The sequence below is a fragment of the Danio rerio genome, chromosome 23 (genome assembly GCF_049306965.1).
Source record: "Danio rerio strain Tuebingen ecotype United States chromosome 23, GRCz12tu, whole genome shotgun sequence".
Lineage (NCBI taxonomy): Eukaryota > Metazoa > Chordata > Actinopteri > Cypriniformes > Danionidae > Danio > Danio rerio.
Window position 1 is genome coordinate 40,002,773 of NC_133198.1, and position 20,720 is coordinate 40,023,492.

A 20,720-nucleotide genomic window follows, 5' to 3' on the forward strand; every position below is an offset into this window, starting at 1 on the left:
AAAGTGGCGGATCTGTTCGACGAAATATTTGACTGCGTGACCACATCCCAAACGACTAAAACAATATAACTAAAGAAATCTCCACTGTGCTGAGCGAGAGCACTTCTGAACCGCGCATCATCTATGACGTAAGCGTGAACCGAATGTAATGTGAGTGCGGGCTGTCGGGGGAGACGGGAGGGGGGACAAGTGTGCCTAGGCCCGGTTCAAGGCAACAGTACATAGTGTGAGTACGCCCTGAGTTAAAGCAGTGGTGTCAAACTCAGTTCCTGGGGGGCTGCAGCCCTGCACAGTTTAGTTCCATCCATGCTTCAGCATATTTATCTGTAGGTTTCAAACAAACCTGAAGGATTGAATTAGTTTGATCAGGTGTGTTATTTGAGTTGGAACTAAACTGTGCAGAGCTGCGGTCCTCCAGGAACTGAGTTTGACACCTGTGAGTTAAGGGGACAGAAACATGGCTCATGGAATTGAAGCAGATCTTTGTGCCTTTCAGGGTATTTCTACTGTCTGGTAACCATGACAACAGTTGGAACTTCGCAGGGGACAAAAGGGGTTGCTCTGAACGCTCTGCCAAATTGTGCGAGTTTCTCATGCCTGATTTACAATGAAGAGACTGTCCTGTCAGCCCGCAGGCACTCATGCAGAAGAGCCGTTTAAAGAGATATTCACGTTTACATGGAGATGTGTTTTGTGGAACAGCTGTACTTCTTTTGTCAACACTGTACATATATACATACAGTTGAAGTCAGAATTATTGGCCCCCCCCTGAATTATTAGTCCCCTGTTTGTTTATTTTTTTCCCAATTTCTGTTAAACAGAGAGGAGATGTTTATAATACATTTCTAAACATAATAGTTTTAATAACTCATTTCTAATGACTGATTTATTTTATCTTTGCCATGATGACAGTAAATAATATTTGATGATATTTTTCAAGACACTTCTATACAGCTTAAAAAGACATTTAAAGGCTTAACTAGATTAATTAGGTTAACTAGGCAGGTTAGGGTAATTAGGCAAGTTACTGTATAATGATGTTTTGTTCTGTAGACTATTGAAAAAATATAGCTTAAAGGGGCTAATAATATTGTCCTTAAAATGTCTTAAAATGTTTTTTTTTATTATTAAAAGCTCATTTTATTCTAGTCGAAATAAAACAAATAAGACTTTCTCCAGAAGAAATAATATTTTCAGACATACTGTGAAAAATTTCTTGCTCTGTTAAACATAATTTGGGAAATATTTAAAAAAGAAAAAAAAAATCAAAGGGGGGCATATATATATATATATATATATATATATATATATATATATATATATATATATATATATATATATATATATATATATATATATATATATATATATATATATATATGTGAATGTGTGTGTGTGTATGTATGTATGTATGTATGTATGTATGTATATATATATATATATATATATATATATATATATATATATATATATATATATATATATATATATATACATACATACATACAGCCTTGCTTTTGTAAAGTAGATTTTTTTCTCTGATAAACAAGCTTATGTATATTCTTTAGTATTCAACTTTAGTACTAACCTACGATAATTCTTTAAAAGGTTGATTTGAGTAAAAAGGTTATTTAGGTGGAATTTGAGTAAAAATAAATCTTTGAACAAACAAACAAATGCTTTAAAATAAAAACATAATAATATAAATAGATGGGCAGCACGGTGGCTCAGTGGTTAGCACTGTTGCCTTACAGCAAGAAGGTCACTGGTTCGAGCCTCGGCTGGCTCAGTTGGCATTTCTTTGTGGAGTTGTTCTCCCCCTGTTGTCCAATGTCCAAAGACATGCAGTACAGGTGAATTGGGTACGCTAAATTGTCTGTTGTGCATGGGTGTGAATGAGTGTGTATGGGTGTTTCCCAGTGATGGGTTGCAGCTGGAAGGGCATCCGCTGCGTAAAACATATGCTAGATAAGTTGACAGTACATTCCGCTGTGGCGACCCCTGATGAATAAAGGAAAAGGAAATGAAAGAATGAATGAAAAAATATTTTTTGTTGGGTTGGGATGAATGAATTTGAAAAACACAAAATATTAAATAAAAGAAAAGATAACAAATAATAATAATAATAATAATAATAATAATAAATTATTATTTTTGCAAAAAAAAAAAATTGCAAATGTAATACTATTTGGGAAGCTGAATGTAAAAATGCATTTTAAAATAAAATAAACAGTATTATTGTAAGTAATATTGTTGTTATTCTTATATTAAAAGTAAAAATTCAACCATTTGAGAGTTAGTAAGATTTTTTATTAATGAATGCTTTTATAAAAAAACATGCATTTAATAAATTTTAACTAATAACTATTATAATTATTATTATTTTTATTATTATTATTAGATTTTATAATTTTTACATTTATGTGAAAAAATGGTAATCCAATACAATACATTAATTTTATTATATTTATAAGATATATTATTTATTATAAAATAATTATTCATTAATTTATTCATTTTCCTTCGACTTTCCTTTCTTTATTCATCAGGGGTTACTACAGTGAAATGAACCGCCAACTTATCCAGCATATGTTTTACACAGCAGATGCCCTTCAAGCCACAACTCAGAACTGGGGAACACCCATACACTCTCATATGCACACACATACACTACGGCCAATTTAGCTTGTTCAATTCACCTATAGCACATGTCTTTGGACTTGTGGGGGAAACCGGAGCACCTGGAGGAATCCCAAGCCAACACTGGGAGAACATGCAAACTCCACACTGAAATGCCAACTGACCCAGCTGAGACTCGAACTAGCGACCTTCTTGCTGTGAGGCAAAAGTGCTCACCATTGTAAATATTTATAAATATTTCTAATAATAATAATAATAATAATGGTAATGATTAGCAATTTTTTAAATCACAGGAGTAAAACAAACTGTAAATAAAATTGCAGTTATTTTAAATCAAAATAGTATTCAACAGATTATTTGACAATAACCTAATACAGATGTATTCTGTATTTTTAAGTACAATCATCCATGGAGAAATAAAAAGATTAAAAACCCTGACCGGCCCTTAAACCTTGAAACAATACAGTATATTTAATACTACATCTCTGTCAGATGAATTGTTTCTTTTACCCGCATGTTCTGTGCTTTGATTCAGTCAAAGGAACACAATATTACAATGTTCATTTCAAATGAATATTACTATTAAATATAAGTTAAGATTGTCTAATATCCTGCACTAACATTCTAAAACAAAACAAAAAACAGCTTCAAGTGTGCGTTAATTCAGACAATTGTATAACGGTGCACACTAACTAGAGCACTAAAGAGAAGACAAAGCTAGGAGAAAAGAAGAAGAAGAAGAAGAGTCAAGCACAAGCGGTTCATTTATTATGATCAATCTTTTTCTTTTTTGTTCAGGAGAAAACAGACAAAAGGGCAGAAACGCAGAGCAGAAAGAAAAGCGGAAGTAATTTACAGAAGAATGTTCAGATATACAATATTCAGACATACTTTACAAATCGCAGCATGACAGAAACATAGAAACACAGAAACATGAAAGCGAGCAGAAAGAGAGCATCTACAAAGCATGTTGTGTGTTTATTGCAATAAAATGGCGATTTTGGTTGCAAAATGTCAGGAATTCGTCAAAATGATTTCTTATTCACAAAGCAAAATGTACATATTAAACAGAAAGTGCTGGGATTTCATTGGCCAGTGAGACAACGATTGTCACCCAATGATCTTTAACCTCGAAATGCCTTGCCTGCTCACAAATAACAAATAACACGTTAATAAATGAGTATTCTCTTAACAAGTGCTACGTTTTTGATTTGAAAAAGGATGATCACACTCACACACACATCAAAATAGCTGTGATCTTTGGTTAAGATCTTGAAGATTGTGATCTCATTTATACACAACAAATGACTGTTTGTTCAAACTACTTATTTAAAATGAGCTGAAACAACACATTTCTTGAGTTTTTTTGGAGGGCTACATAATTGTTTTACGTTCAATCAACTTACATTTGTCAAAACTAACAAGCTAACTTCATTCCTTCATGTTGTCACAACACAAATCGATTAGATTAGCTTATTTGTGTTTTTACAAATTTAACTTGCACATAAAACAATGAAGTTGTCCCAAGAAACTCAAGAATATTGTTGATTATTTATTATTATTAATTATTAAGTAGCTTGAACAAGCAGCAAAAATCAATTGTTGATTGCGCTTACGATATCGTTTCATAACAAGACGTTCAGTTTAATCCAGCCTGATCCCACGAGGAAACGTAATTATTTTACGTTTTGTCAGTTTAGTGACTAATTCATTCAAGTTCCATCGTATGAAGATTTTTAAAAGGAGGCGTGGCACCTAACCCCGCCCCTAAACCCAACCGTCATTGGGGGATGAGCAAATCTTACTAAACTGTTCAAATGAGATTGTATGAATTCATACGAATTTGCCACTAAATCAAAAAGTGACAAATTGCCGTGAGATTGTGTTGGTCTATCAGATGTTTTGTCGTCATATGATGCTGAGATTGTATTAAAGAGTTTCACAGATTTATAAAAAAGCAGAAAAAGCAAACAGATCAGAGCAACAGCTTTTATCATTGCACTGAAGATAACAGATAGTAATTAATAAAAGAAGAACTACTGCATTGTACATTAGCCTACAGTACAGTACAGTGCAAAAGTTTGAGGTCAGTATGTTTTTTTTTTTTTTTAGAATTGATTATATTCAGAAAGGACAATAAAGTGATTCAAAATTACATCTGAAAAGTGCCGTCTGAAATTTCCATCGAAAATGAACATTTTTTCTCAGCCTCCTTTGTTTATGTTGAGATATTTTTCTTTAAAGGCCAGGAAAATAACTTATTCTTTGCCAATAAGGTGATATTACTGAACCTACACACAGAAGCCTGATGAAAATGCTCATTTTAGAGGAAAGTTACAGACAGCATTTAGAGGTTTTTGCATCTAAACTCTTCATTTGTAATATTATAAAAGTTAAATTCTTTTTTTTATTTATTCTGACTTGAAAGATTTTAAAGCAGCACAAACACTGAAACTAATTACAACATTTTTATACTGATTTAGTTATAACATTAAAAATAATAATGATTAGATTTCTGCAATCTGAAGCACAAGAATAATGCTGACAATTCAGCTTTACATCAGATAAATAATTTACATTTTAATATACAGTTGAAGTCAGAATTAGCCCCATTGTTTTTATTTTACCTAATTTCTGTTTAACAGAGATAGAAAAAAAAATTCAACACATTTCTAAACATAATAGTTTAAATAACTCATTTCTAATAACTGAATTATTTTATCTTTAATGACAGTAAATAATATTTGACTAGATATTTTTCAAGGTGCTAGTATTCAGCTTAAAGTGACATTTAAAGGAATCATAATGTTTTCTGGAAAGTCCAACACATTTAAAGGCTTAACTAGGTTGATTAGATAAGTTAGGGTAATTAGGCAAATCTTTTTATAACAGTGGTTGTTCTGTAGACAATCGAAAAAAATATTGGTTGAGGGGGCTAATATTATTAGCCTTAAAATGGTTTTAAAAATATTATGAACTGTTAATTTTATAAAAATTATAAAACATTATATTAAAAATATTATAGATATTACTGTAAAAAATTCTTTGCTCTGTTAAACATCATTTGGGAAATATTTAAAAAAGAAAGAAAAATCACTGGAGGGCAAATAATTAGGACCACCTTTTTTTTTTAAAGCTAATGGAGCATTTTTGAGTATTAGAGATTAAATAGAATCATACTGACCCCAAATCTGACCCGTAATGTACTGCAATGGAAAAATCAAAATTTATTGGTGTATAATCTGGAGTTTAGTTGCAAATTCCCAAATATATGAAGTTACAAAAATACAATCTGTTACCACAATACAAAATAAAACGAATAATACTCATCCAATCACTGCACCATTGCTCTGTGCGGAAGTCAAAAAAAGGCATAAAAAATCCCATTTGAGGTATTTTCTACACCGTCATTAAAAAAAAGCAAACAAAAACAACAGTGAAGTTAAGAAAAAGTGCATAACAGTGGCATTTGAGTCAAGAAAAAACATTTTCAGTTAGTAGATAAGACATTTTATACACTAATAACGACGTAATAAGAATAATCACAGTTTTTTAATTATCCCACTCTCCCTCATGCGCTTTTAAGAACTTGAATAGTTCTTTAATACAAAAAAAATGCCACTAGAACACTGTTAGAATAGACAAACTGCTGCCTGCATACGGTATAATACTGTACTGAAGTGTAAAGTGATGTGAAAATGACCAGAGATGAACTGATGCTAACTCTGAAGGCTAGTTTCAGATATGCTAAGGGCTCGGTTTACTGTTTTTTGTTACTTAAAACACAATGAGTAGCACCATTGTTTGCTTGGCCAAACTACTTTGTATAAAGGCCTGTCAATCATGTGGCTAACTTTGAAATGTGGTTGTAAATCTGCAGTGTATAAAGTGGTCAAGTTAGTTTTGTGGCTTGGGGGGGCTTTCGCACCACCAAGTTCACCAGTTTTGCATGACGTCCCACTATTAGAGGAACACCCTTTTAGCCAAAACTCCGGATAATTGTTGCACAATATAGGGATGCTAACAATGAGGAAAAACGTCTCAGATTAGACCATTAGCATCTTGCTAAAAATAGTTTCCTATTCCCTTAAGGTCTGCATGAACAGGAAGCTGCGACAGTTTTTTTTCGGATTGTAACAGTTCCTGGAGAAAGGGAATATTAAATGAGAAAACAGTAGGCGTGGCTTGTTTTTCTACTGCGAGCTGATTGGATGTAGTAAAATAGGCATTTTATACAGAAAGATCAGGGGCCTCATGTATCAACGCTGCGTACGCACAAAAACTTTGCATACGCCAGGTTCCACGCTCAGAATCGCTCACGTTTGGATTTACTAACGATGAACTGAACGTGGGAATGTGCGCAGCTTCACGGCAGCTTTCTGGCTGGCATACGCACATTTTTTGTGCGTGTCTGTTTTATTTCCATTGGCGACTCCTAGAGGCAGTTGTGTTAAATTCTTCTCTACAAAGTGTCAGATCCTTGCAATGGCAGCTGTGAGACGGGTTCATATAGTAGGTATGTAAGATTTCCATACCATACAGTTGACCAGCTAAACATTAAAGCACAATTTGCAGCGGTCGCCTGTTTTCCCAATGTAATCTGAGCGATCTACTGCACACACATTGCTATAAAGACACTATCTGAAGATGAATTTGCATGCGTGAATCAGAAACATTTCCATTCAATAAATGTGCAAATAAAATATGATGCACAAACTTATTGATGATTCCTACTTGTCTTTCTCTTGATAAATAGTGGGCAAAATCTGATATGTAGCGGGGAAAAAAAGAAAGAATTCATTAGACGCTGGATTCGAGCCGAGTTTATGCTCGAACATGTCAGTACATGATCACATGCTTCTTATGAGGTGCGCCACTGAGACTGCGAATGATACTGCAACATTTTTCAGTTATAAACCACACTATTTCTTTTTTAAATGCACTCAGTGCGATGTTCAGACCCAACTGTGTTAACCGTATCAGCTAAACTCACCCCACTCTATTTTTTTCTTTTGTTGTTAATTCCGGAGAACAAACTTGCAAATAACACCGCTTTTCTCCGGTCTACCTCCGAAAGCAGCACCTCCAATTCACATTCTGTTCAAAGTTTCTCTTTTTGCTTGCTTTTGCCTTTGCTTTTTCGTTGGGTTTTGCCATTAGCATAGTCATTAGCATATTCATACGGGGGAGGAGGCAGGGAGGGGTTTTGTGCTCGTGCATCATGCGCTCAGTTTCACGTTCATTCAGATGTACAAAAGAATATGCGTGAGATTCGGCGTACGCAGTGTTTCATACATCTGAATTTTTTTCTGCGTACGCACATTTACAGCTTTGTGCGTACGCAATGTTTTAGTAAGATTTCCACGCAAGTCTTCGTACATGAGGCCCCAGGAGAAGGGTTTTGGGAGTGTAACATCTCTGACCTCTGTGGTTCCCCCTGATTGTCACCAGAGGTCGCAGTCACAGGACTACTAATCCAGTTTTACTACATTTCCCAGCATCCTTCTCGTCTGATTACCCTAGCACCTGAAAAGCCATTACAACCCTACCTTTAATTCCACTCATTGCAAAGTCTTGTTTTGCCCCGCATACGATTCTGAGCGATCACAATTCAGTAATCCTATGGCCTCTGCTCTGTTTAATGGGCCATTCCCTCAGCTGCCAGCCGCCTGTCTCGACCCATCGCCTGTTTACCGACTTCGAGTTTAAGTCTCTACTTAGTAATCCTTGTTTGTATCTGACCGTGCCTGTTCGATCATCCTCTTTTGATTTAATAAAGCTGCAATTGGTTCCACTCTCTGCTGACTTGTCTTTACAGGTAGAGTTATTGCAACCTAACAGACACCTCCTCCTCACCATTTCTGTTTGATTCTCAAAACTGACAGATGCTAATGGTCTAATCCGATTTAATAGTTTATGCTAAGCTAAGCTAAAAGTGTTTCCACCACACTCGAAGATCAGCTGAGAGGATTAAAAGCTGGTAAAATAGTTTCCCAGTGTTAATTTAACTCCATTAAAATAGACCCAGACCCCAAAAGGTGTTCCTGGAACTAAAATAACTCCCAGTTTCTGCACAAAAAAGTGCTTTCACCATTAGTTCTAGGAACTTTGGGAAAAGTTCCTTTAGTGCGAAAGCCCCTATACCATGCCTGTGTTTTTCATGGCATACATTCGCCTAATCAGAATACACTTACATCAATGGCAGTTCCTATTTTGCTGGGTGAGACCTTTAAAGGCCATTACTATAGACTATTTTAATGTGGTCATGTTATTGGCCCATGAACATTTCCTGCTAGTTATCAAACTATTTCATAACAGTAAAAAGAGGCAATTCAATCATAACTTCATGTTCAAAACTGCTACCATAACATCATTAACCAATATGTGGCTGTTTTTGGATTCTCAGAAGATATAGAAATGAAAAATGTACAACAGGATATACGTTGGGACCATTGTTTTTGTTTACATCCCTAAAAAAGGAGTATAGCCAAAATCCTTCAATGTGTAGTTCTAGGAACTATCCAAAGGGTGTGAACGCCTCGCCCCTATGGTTAATATGTGAAATGTGGCCCTATGAGTTGGAATTCACTTGATTAACCAACTAAACCAGCTCGGAGCTGGTAATGACCGACCAGTTAAAGATGGTTTAGTTGGATTATCCAGCAAGTCTAGCCTGTCTTTGTAGATAAACAGTAAACACATGGTTGGTTGAGGTGGGAATGATGGGAAAAGCGCTACACTGGTGTCCTTAGTACTCTGCTATGTTGAGACAGATAAACTCCTGTATGCATTTCTTATACTGTTGTTCTGTGGGACTGCTGCTAGAATATTGACCTGGCTGGCCGAACGGGCCCTCCGACTCGCGCATCTCCTCATTCATCCGTGCCAGACGTAACCTGTCGAGACAGAAAAAGACACAGAACCATCAGACTTTGTACAATTTCATTCTTTTTTTTAGATTTAGATTTTTGATTGATTTCAAAAGTCTCACAATAAATTCACTTATTTGATCTAATGCATAATTCAATTAAGTAAAGAATTCTGGTTATTTATTTCACAATGCAGTTAATACCTGAAAAAAGCTGAATTGTCTGTGAGATTCTTGAGAGATCATATTATAAATGTTGTATACATGGTTGTGCTGCTTGATTATTTTGAGGAAACTGAATCAAGATTTATTTGTAATGTAAATCTTTAACATTATTACTGTCCTTTCTGTCCCTTGTAATCAATTTAAAGCATCCTTGCTGAATAAAAGTATTAATCCACGTTGAAGTCAGAATTATTAGCCCCCCTGTATATATTTCCACAATTTCTGTTAAACGGAGAGAAGATTTTTTTCAGCACATTTCTGAACATAATAGTTTTAATAACTCATTTCTAATAACGGATTTATTTTATCTTTGCCATGATGACAGAACATAATATCTTACTAGATGTTTTTAAAGTTACAAGTATTCAGCATAGGATGAAATTTAGAGGCTTAACTAGGTTAATTAGGCAAGTTAGGGTAATAATTGTAATAATAATAATAGTTGTATAATGACAGTTCAGGCCTGTAGCCAGGGGGGTTCGGGTCGTTTGAAAGACCCACCCATCACTGACGAAGGTCAAGATTTTGTCCCATACATGGCTCATTTGTCCTATTTTTGCTGCTATGCATTTTCATAAATAGTGAAAATAACCCATCGAAAAATGCTTTAAGATCAAGCAGAATCCTCTGTTGGCTGTCGCTTTGGTGTGACTTTAGCTAAAATATTTTGTGCAAGAAAACATACAATCTGACATAAGAGAAATCATCTTTCGCTACTGTATTGTTTTTAAATAGTGGAAACATTTTACAAGCAAATTTTATTCTAAATCTTGGACCTTCTTTTTGAAACAAAAAATGAGTAATAAAAAGGAGTTAAGCACCAAAAGCGGAACATATTAAAATTAATTAGGCTAGAAAAATTGTGAAGCTCTACATTATTTTAATATTAATGCTATTATTGTGTTTAATTCTTTTTTATTTAAATGGACAAATTCTGACTGTGGAAAGAATATGCTGGACTGGTCATTATTTGCAGAATAAATAGCAATAGGCTAAAGTTTTTATTTTTCTCATGATAAATGATGTAATAAATTAGCATTTTAAAAATATATGTTCATTCATTCATTTTCTTGTCGACTTAGTCCCTTTATTAATCTGGGGTTGCCACAGCGGAATGAACCGCAAGAAAAATAAATAAATAAATAAATAAAATAAATATCTCTCTCTCTCTCTCTTTCTCTCTCTCTCTCTCTCTCTCTCTCTATATATATATATATATATATATATATTATATATAAAATATATAAATGTATTTTTTCATATTTCTTTATTCTAAATCTTTAGGAGACATTTTTGGTACATTAAAAAAGTATGGTTATTATGATCAACCAATATTATTACCAAAAGCTAATACAGCTGAAAATAGTGCTTAAAATGTCACTAAAATGCAGTGATTCATTTTCATAATTAAACTGAGGCGTATAACTGCAAGAAAGGTCCACTTTTGGAGGAAAAAGAACCACCCCTTTCACAAGGCTGGCTATGGGCCAGTAGTTTGTTCTGTAGACAATTGAAAAAAAAATATATAGCTTAAGGGGGCTAATAATATTGATGTTAAAATGGTTTTTTAAAAAAATGATTCTAGCTGAAAACATATTATAGGAAATACTGTGAAAAAAAATAATTTCTCTGTTAAACTCAATCTGGGAAATATTAGAAAAAATAAAAATAAAGCTAATAATTTTAATTTCAATTGTACATATATGAATAAAATTTTACACAAAACACACGGTGCAAAAATCCTAAGGTTTTTACGTACAAATGTTTAAACTTACAGAGTAACGATATCAGCGTTAGCCGCTTGAACTGCTATGCTCAGCGGGTCCTGTCCATCCTCATCCCCGTCGTTTTGAGTTGCTCCTCGTTTCAGAAACAAGCACACTTGCCTGGAAATAAAACAAATTGCTAATTTTATTATAAGTACTAATGCTAACAATTTGCTTCTATAACTGTTTAATCTACTAATTTACTTAAAAAAAATTTGCTGCCTGGTTAAGCTACTTATTTAAAATGAATTGAAACAACACAAATCTTAAGTTTTTTTTGGGGACAACTTAATGAATGATCAATGATACACAGCAAAAAAAGTAAGCCTAGACACTATTTAGACTCAGAAACTGCCAGTTAATTTCACGAATAATTCTAAAGTAATATATGAAATTACAGATGAAATTTAGAAGCAAAACACACTCATGTTTATGAAAGCCTGAACTCACCCAGTGTGTCCTAAATAAGTGGCGTGATGCAGCGGGCCTCTTCCCCTGTGATCTCTCTGGTTCACATCAGCACTATTTTGCAGCAGAAACTCGCAGGCTATTAAAGAACCCTAGATGTAAAAAAAAAAAAAATCCAGAGCAATAAGAATTTGCAACCTTAAACAGCAACACAGACGTCACTCTCAAGCAAAGTTTCTAGCACATTATGCTTAATGTCAAGCCCTGTACATACATATATATACATATACATACATACACTCACCAACCACTTTGTTAGATACACCTTATTAGCACCGGTTGGACCCCATTTTGACTTCAGAACTGGCTTAATCCTTTGTGGCATAGATTTAACAAGGTACTGGAAATATTACTCAGAGATATAGCTCCATATCGACTTGACAGCATCACGCAGTTGATGCAGATTTGTCGGCTGCACATCCATGATGCCAATCTCCCGTTCCACCACATCCCAAAGGTGCTAAATTGGATTGAGATCTGGTGACTGTGTAGGCCATTTGAGTACTGTGAACTCATTGTCATGTTCAAGAAACCAGTCTGAGATGATTCATACTTTATGACATGGTGCGTTATCCTGCTGGAAGTAGCGAACTGTAGCTTCAGTTTCCTGCCTCTTTTCTTGTTCTGGTTCTACTCAGACCAGCCCATCTGGCACTAACAACCATGCAATGTTCAAATCACCTTTCTTACCCATTCTGTGCTCAGTTTGAACTGCAGCCGATCATCTTGACCATGTGTACATGTCTAAATGCAATGAGTTGCTGTCATGTGATTGGCTGATTAGGAATTGGCGTTAAAGAGCAGTTGGACAGGTGTACCTAATAAAGGGGCCAGTGAGTGTGCATATGTGTACACGACAATATTGTATAATTTCTGTAAATTCCATAATTTAATAGTTTAAATATTTTAATTTTAACATAGTAACATTTAATATGTTAAAGTTCTTTAAATGTGCTCATTCATATGTGATCATATTTCTCACTTTTATTTGTAACTTCAAAGCAAGTGTTTGAAAAAATATTGATAGATATAAATAATAAATCAAAATATTTTCTCCAAAAATAGTATTTCTCTAAATAGAGTATTTCTAATTAGTGAATTGCATTGCGCTCTCTCACCCCAATCACAGCCTGAATGAGCGGGCTTTTCCCCTCGTCCTCTTCATTGACAGAGTTGACGTCGGCTCCGTGTGCCAGAGCTTCGGCCATAACAGGCAAATTGCGTGCCTGACAGGCCTTATAGAGTAACGCTCCAGCATCCAGCTCTCTCGAGTCCTCAGGATCTGATGCTTCTGGCTCCAGTTCGGCCTCATTACTAGAGTCCTCAGACACCTCACACTCTAAACATCACAAAAACACACATGATCCATCTGCTATGGTAACACAGCATCAGTCACACACACAGCGGTTCACACTCACCCTCCTCTGTGACGCTGTCCACCACAGACTCGAACACCAAGACGTCAGTGCTGCCGTCAGTGCTGCCTCCTAACCCACTGTCACTGCTCAGACCTGTAGGACCAACACAAGCCCAGCGCGGACACGTTACACTACACTCTAAAATCTAATAGCTTCCCTGACTCACATCTAAATTTATTTAGCTGAACTTAGTAATTTAAAATACATATTTCATAAAAGGTTTTGTAGAGTTACAGTAATATGCAGGGTGAACATAACAATTTACTCAATTGTTTGAGTGACACTCAAACGAAATAAGCAAGTAACAACAAAAGATGCAATGACGTTATTATGCCAGTGAGCGGCAGGAGTGCATTCAAGCGTGACTAATGTGCATGAAAAACGAAGAAGAAGAAGCGGCCGCCATTTAATAAAAAAAGAAAGCGAAAGCGAGGCTGCAGTGGGAAGAAACCCGGAGGTAGAGGATCAGCATTGTAAACATTGCAACAACATGCTGATGCTTGATTTTAAAGTGCAGATGTAGTGTAAACATCACTTTAATATCATTTAGTTAAGTTTAATTTAAACAATTAAACACATATTAGACATCAAACTAAATCACTAAATCATTTAAGAGTAATAAAGCTTAAAGCTCCTAGGCTTCAGTTCATGACACCAGGTAAACACCGTGGGGATGCTTCCCTGCTTTAGCCTATGTAACCCGGTGAGTGATAAAACAATGGCCAAAGTGTTGTCTGCTGTCCCAGTTCTGAATTTTTTTAAAATGTCCATTTCCCGCTAACATTTAAGCGACGTTGAGCGCATTCTTAAACAACAGTGATTTGGCATTTTTAATTTTTATTTCAGTACCAAAATTTAGTATCATGACAAGTCTAATATAAAAAATCTTTTTATTAACTTGAGTTTGATAAGTGGCATCTAAAATGTGTGTTTGGTAAAGAAAACGTTAGCTAACTATTGCCATTTCCCTTAACTTAGCTAAAAATGAGGTCCGATATCTCTTTTTATTTTCATTATCTGTTCAGAACAGACCTTAGGGTCACTCGGAAAGCGGTGATATTGTATATTTGTGTCACTTTCTCTTTGGTGATAAGATATACAGCCAGGTAGACAACAATATGCTATTGTCGACGCAGCTCTTGTTTGACTCCAGGCAACACATGCGGGTTTCTTCCCACCACAGCTTTGCTTTCGCTTTAAAAATGGTGGCCACATGAAATCAGTCTACAGATGACAAGCCAGAAATCATTAGCTCAAAAAAGTGTAACAGTGTCATGAGAAATCGAGTCCCCACATGAGTATTTGGTCTGCCTATAGAACCGTGATTGATCCTATTGTTTCACTGGAGTTGTAATCGGTATAGATTGTAGCACTTGATTATAAAGTCCAGTATTATAACTATAAATTCTATGAACTCAAGTTATAATTTATATAATGTAAAAAGCACAACAATGACCATGTCATTTCACCATTATAATGACATTTATAAGCAAAAGTGCAAAAACAATGGCAAAAGAAAACACATAACAGCTGGAAAAAAAAGCAGGGATGCAGCAAAATTAAATTTCTGAAAATTCTGAATGCACTTCAACAAAACCAAAAATGTAATAATTAGTTATTATTTTTTTAAATAACAACATATAAATTTGTAGGACTTTTTAAATTGAACTCAATAACTTAACTATACAGATTTTAAAAAACATAAGCAAATAATGCAGCCCATTTTTTTTGACAGTGAACATCATTTTATCAGAAAAGAATCACAATTGCAAGCGCACAATTACAAGTGCTTTTCCGGCGCAGCCTAGACTTTTTCAGCTAATATTCTCAGCAAAAAATTCAGAGCATCCCTACAAAAAAAAAAAAACTAACAAAAACAAAAAGAAAAAATTAAATAAAAAAACACAAACAGCAAAGAAACAATAATAAACAAAAAGCAAATAAAATAAAATAAAAATAAAACTTCTACAAAAAGGTAACTAAAACACAGAAAAAGGCTAAGCAGCAAAAGTAAACAATGAAAATAAAAAATAAAACACAAAAGAGCTAAGAGATTCAAAACCAAATTAAAAAAAACAAGTGAAATCAATAAAAAGCAAAAATGCAAAAGTATGAAAAAAAGCAGAGTATGAAACAATAAAACAAAACAGCAAAACACATCAAAACAAAAAAGCAAAACTCAAAGCAAAAAACAAACAATCAAATAAATAAAGAAAAACCTAATTAAATCCCGATGGAAAGCAAAGCAAAAACAGAAAAAGTAAATGAGCGTATGAAAGTAAATCTTCGCAGGCCAGAATGAAAACTTACTGCGAGGCCCTGAACCAGTGTCGAAATAGGAAAAGAGGTTGTCTAACTCATCCGGGCAGAAGAGCGATTCCCGTCTGAACTTTCTCTCCAGAGCAGCAGTTGCTAAAAGTGCAAAACAATTAAAATTTCAATGATGTGTCAGATAATTATACAATTAATTTAATTGAAAAATTTAATTATTCTATAATACTATTGCTTTATCAGCATGGTAATTTCAAAAAAGTCATTCATTCATTTTATAGTATTTGTATAGAGACAGATACAGTAAATGAATGAAACTGAGGTAACTGAGTCATGCACTTGGTCAATTAAATAAAACCATAGGAAATGAATGAAAAAAGCTTGATCGTGATTGGTCACCTGAGGACAGGGTTGCTGGAGATGCACTGCCTGGATCCTGCCTGTATTTGCGGTGTGTTTTGGGGACGGTTGTGGCACTGTTGTGCCTCCTGCACTTTCTGGAGTTCCAGCGCCGCTCAGATTTCCTCCCGCCGTTCACCACAACCTCACCCGTCATCATCTTCTTCAGAAACTTCTTCTCCACATACTTCGCCTTAATCCAGGCCTCCTTTTCTTGCCTTGAAAATTGAGGTGGTAATTGAACATTAGGGTTGGGTATGGATTCAACTCGGTTAAAAATATTAACTGAAAAAAAAATGTATACAGCTAAAGTCGGAATTATTCGCCCACCTGTATACTTTTACCCAATTTCTGTTTAACGGAAAGATTTTTTTCAAAACATTTCTGAACGTAATAGTTTTAATAACTCATTCCTAATAACTGATTCATTATATATATATATATATATATATATATATATATATATATATATATATATATATATATATATATATATAGATAGATATATATATATATATATATATATATATATATATATATATATACAGTTGAAGTCAGAATTATTAGCCCCCTTTTGATTTTTTTTTTCTTTTAAATATTATCAAAATGATGTTTAACAGAGCAAGGAAATTTTCACAGTATGTCTGATAATATTTTGTCTTCTGGAGAAAGTCTTATTTGTTTTATTTTGGCTAGAATGAAAGCAGTTATTATTTTTTAAAACCAATTTTTGGGACAAAATTATTAGCCCCTTTAAGTTCATTTTTTCCCAATAGTCTACAGAACAAACCATCGTTATACAATAACTTGCCTAATTACCCTAACCTGCCTAGTTAACCTAATTAACCTAGTTAAGCCTTAAAATGTCACTTTAAGCTGTATAGAAGTGTCTTGAAAAATATCAAGTCGAATATTATTTACTGTCATTATGGCAAAGATAAAATAAATCAGTTATTAGAAATACGTTTTTAAAACTATTATGCTTATAAATGTGCTGAAACAATCTTCCCTCCGTTAAACAGAAATTGGGGAAAAAAATAAACAGGCTAATAATTGAGGGGGGCTAATAATTCTGACTTCAACTGTATATATATATATATATATATATATATATATATATATATATATATATATATATATATATATATATATATACTGTATGTACAGTGCATCCGGAAAGTATTCACACCATTTCCCTTTTTTTACATTCCAAAATGGATTAAATTCATGTATTTTTTCAAAATTCTACACACAATACCCCATAATGACAATGTAAAAAAAACAGTTTTTTTAATTGTTGCAAATTTATAATAAAAAAAAAATAATAAAAAAAAAAGCTGAAAAATCACATGTACATCAGTATTCACAGCCTTTTTTCAATCCTTTGTTGATGCACCTTTGGCAGCAATTACAGCCTCAAGTCTTTTTGAATATGATGCCACAAGCTTGGCACACGTGTCTTTGGGAATTTTTGCCCATTCCTCTTTGCAGTACCTCTCAAGCTCTATCAGATTGGATGGGAAGCGACGGTGTACAGCCATTTTCAGACCTCCCCAGAGATGTTTAATAGGATTTAGGTCTGGGCCTTTGTCCTGCTGGAAGATGAACCGTCACTTCAGTCGGAGGTAAAGAGCACTCTAAAGCAGGTTTTCATTCAGGATGTCTCTGTACATTGCTGCATTCATCTTTCCCTCTATCCTGACTAGTCTTCCATTTCCTGCTGCTGAAAAACATCCCCACAGCATGATGCTGCCACCACTATACTTCACAGTAGGGATGGCATTAGCCTGGTGAAGAGCGGTGACTGGTCGTAACACCTGGCATTCACTCCAAAGAGTTCAATTTTAGTCTCATCAGACCAGAGAATTTTGTTTCTTATGGTCTGAGAGTCCTTCAAATGCTTTTCGCCAAATTCCAGGCGGAGAGGGGCTTCCCCCTGGCCACTCTATCATACAGGCCTGATTGGTGGATTGCTGCACAGATGGTTGTCCTTCTGTAAGGTTCATCTCTCTCCACAGAAGAACGCTGGAGCTCACAAAGAGTGACCATCGGGTTATTGATCACCTCTCTGACTAAGGCCCTTCTCCCCCGATCACTCAGCTTAGATGGTCGGCCAGCTCTAATAAGAGTCCTGGTGGTTCCAAACATCTTCCACTTACGGATGGTGGAGGCCACTGTGCTCATTGGCACTTTCAGGGCAGCAGGAATTTTTCTGTAACCTTCCACAGCTTTGTGCCTCGAGACAATCCTGTCTCAGAGGTCTGCAGACAAGTCCTTTGGCTTCATGCTTGGTTTGTGCTTTGACATGCACTATCAACCCTGGGCCCTTATATAGACAGGTGTATTCCTTTTCAAATCATGTCCAATCAACAGAATTGACCACAGGTGAACTCCAATGAAGCTGCTAAAACATCTCAAGAATGATTAGTGGAAGCAGAATGTAGCTAAGCTCAATTTAGAAAAGGCTGTGAATACTGATGTACATGTGATTTTTCAGGTTTTTTGTTTTTAATCACTTGATTTTTAAAATCTTTTTTCACATTGTCATTATGGGGTATTGTGTGTAGAATTTTGAGAAAATTAATTAATTTAATCCATTTTGGAATAAGGCTGTGACAAAAAACAATTAGGAAAAAGTGAAGCGCTATGAATACTTTCTGGATGCATTATATATATAAAGTTGAAACCAGAATCCCCCAATATCTGTTTAAGGAAGAGATTTTATTCAACACATTTCTAACCATAACAGTTTTAATAACTCATTTGTAATAACTGATTTATTTTATCTTTGTCAGGATGACAGTAAATAATATTTTACTCAATATTTTTCAAGACATTTCTATACAGCTTAAAGTGACATTTAAAGGCTTAACTAGGTTAATTAGGTTAGATAGGCAAGTTAGGGTAAATAGGCAGTTCTGTAGACTATCGATAAAATATATAACTGAAAGGGGCTAATAATTTTGTCTTTAAAATGGTGTTTAAAAAATGTAAAACTGCTTTCATTCTAGCCAAAATCAAACAAATACGACTTTTTCCAGAATGAAAAATATTATCAGACATGCTGTGAAAATTCCCTTGCTCTGTTAAACACCATCTGGGAAATATCTTAAAAAAAAAGAAAGAAAAAAGAAAAATCAAAGGGGGCCTAATAATTCTGACTTCAACTGTATATATATATATATTGCTCAGCATACATGAGTACACCCCTCACAAATCTCTCATTTAAATTAGTCAATTCTATAGGAAGCTTTACAACATTATAATCTGGACCTTATCTAACAAAATAACTTATGATAACGGTCCAAAATTAGATTAGTACAATTACGTTTATTTGTTAGATAAAACTGTTAAATAAAACATTTAAAAAGAGCAAAATTCTAGAAAAACAAACAATTATAAAATTTTGTTGAAATCTTGTAGGTTGTGTTTTTTTGCATGAATTTAGATGTATTATCTTTCCATATCTAAAGATGTTCTGTGACTAAAATATTATTTTAATAAATATCTATTTTAAATAAATCTGTTTTTTTTTAAATGCAACAAAATATATTACCCATATTCACTGAGAAATGGATAAAAATATTAAATATAAACATATTTTCAAAATGGGGTGTACTCAATTATGTTGAGCACTGTATATATATATGCTCATCCCTGTTGAACATTCAGGCTGATTAATAAAGAAGGCCACTAGTGTTTGTCATCATCATCATCATCATCAGTCACCTGGAGCTGTTGGGTGCTGGTTTCTTCAGGCCCTGCTCTTCACAGCTGCCTTCATAGATGTGGTTGATAATACTGTTCCCCAATTCACACATCAGCTGCATGAACACAAGAGACAGTGTCAGAGTGTGTTTGCTCATGTCACAGGGAAAAGGTCATTGAAGACAGATTAGCAGGAGAACAGACCTTCAGTAACTCCGGTTCCCATGAGTCCAGAGTGAGAGAACGCACTTTTGAACAGTGAACTCCCAAACTCCTGACAAAAGAAGCAAAAACACTAGTCAAATCATTGATCTCATTGCTGGAGCACACTTAAAATTCCTGTAAAATCAAAATACATTTTTTAGATGTTAGTATCAGTTAGATTTAAGAATATATATAAGCAAAACAGAGACAAAATTCACATTTAAAGGATATAAACCTGAAACCTAGAAACAGGTAAAGCTTGCAGTTTGTTACTTCTGAAGTTCCGCCTAAATGGATCAACGATTTTTTTGACATCATCTCATACTTCAGTTTCTCATTAGATCTTCTGACCAATCAAATGCTCTCTAGTATCTGACATGCCCCGCCCCTTTCAAGACGTTTCTCATTTGCTTTTCATTTGATCTCAACCACTCTCACTGGCACAGCTGTGATAAAAACAAGGCGCTATTGGCTGTTTTGTTTAAAGGGAAGGGGCTATCGTATGTCCCGCCATGTCTTCATGTTTCAGTTGAGATTACGTGAAACACTGAATAATAATTGCACATTTCAGAGGAGTTCACAAGACCTTTGAATATTTGAGTAAAACTATTATAGTTTTATTATAATAAACTGTTAATAATTTATACTTTTGAGCACTGGATGGAATATTAAGTATACACAAATATCCCTTCAACGCTGTCTGTTATCTTGGATGCCCGTCACTGTGCATTTTGGGATTGCTTGCTTCTCTAA

General features: G+C 34.5%; 1 protein-coding gene across 5 annotated transcripts in view; it reads right to left on the reverse strand.

Moving 5' to 3' along the window:
- The window catches only part of acap3a (ArfGAP with coiled-coil, ankyrin repeat and PH domains 3a), a 162,377-nt gene that overhangs the window by 7,094 nt on the left and 134,563 nt on the right, over positions 1 to 20,720 (reverse strand). For 3 of the 5 annotated variants that reach the window (XM_073939298.1, XM_073939303.1, XM_073939301.1), the window contains 9 exons: positions 19,968 to 20,037; positions 19,785 to 19,879; positions 16,056 to 16,273; positions 15,694 to 15,797; positions 13,386 to 13,485; positions 13,086 to 13,306; positions 11,950 to 12,059; positions 11,509 to 11,619; positions 9,475 to 9,536 (listed from right to left, as the gene is read on the reverse strand). In XM_073939298.1, the coding sequence (XP_073795399.1) occupies positions 9,475 to 9,536; positions 11,509 to 11,619; positions 11,950 to 12,059; positions 13,086 to 13,306; positions 13,386 to 13,485; positions 15,694 to 15,797; positions 16,056 to 16,273; positions 19,785 to 19,879; positions 19,968 to 20,037 (1,091 nt within the window). The remainder of the gene's footprint in view (positions 1 to 9,474; positions 9,537 to 11,508; positions 11,620 to 11,949; positions 12,060 to 13,085; positions 13,307 to 13,385; positions 13,486 to 15,693; positions 15,798 to 16,055; positions 16,274 to 19,784; positions 19,880 to 19,967; positions 20,038 to 20,720) is intronic. The other 2 variants (XM_073939299.1, XM_073939302.1) reach the window with 1 other exon arrangement.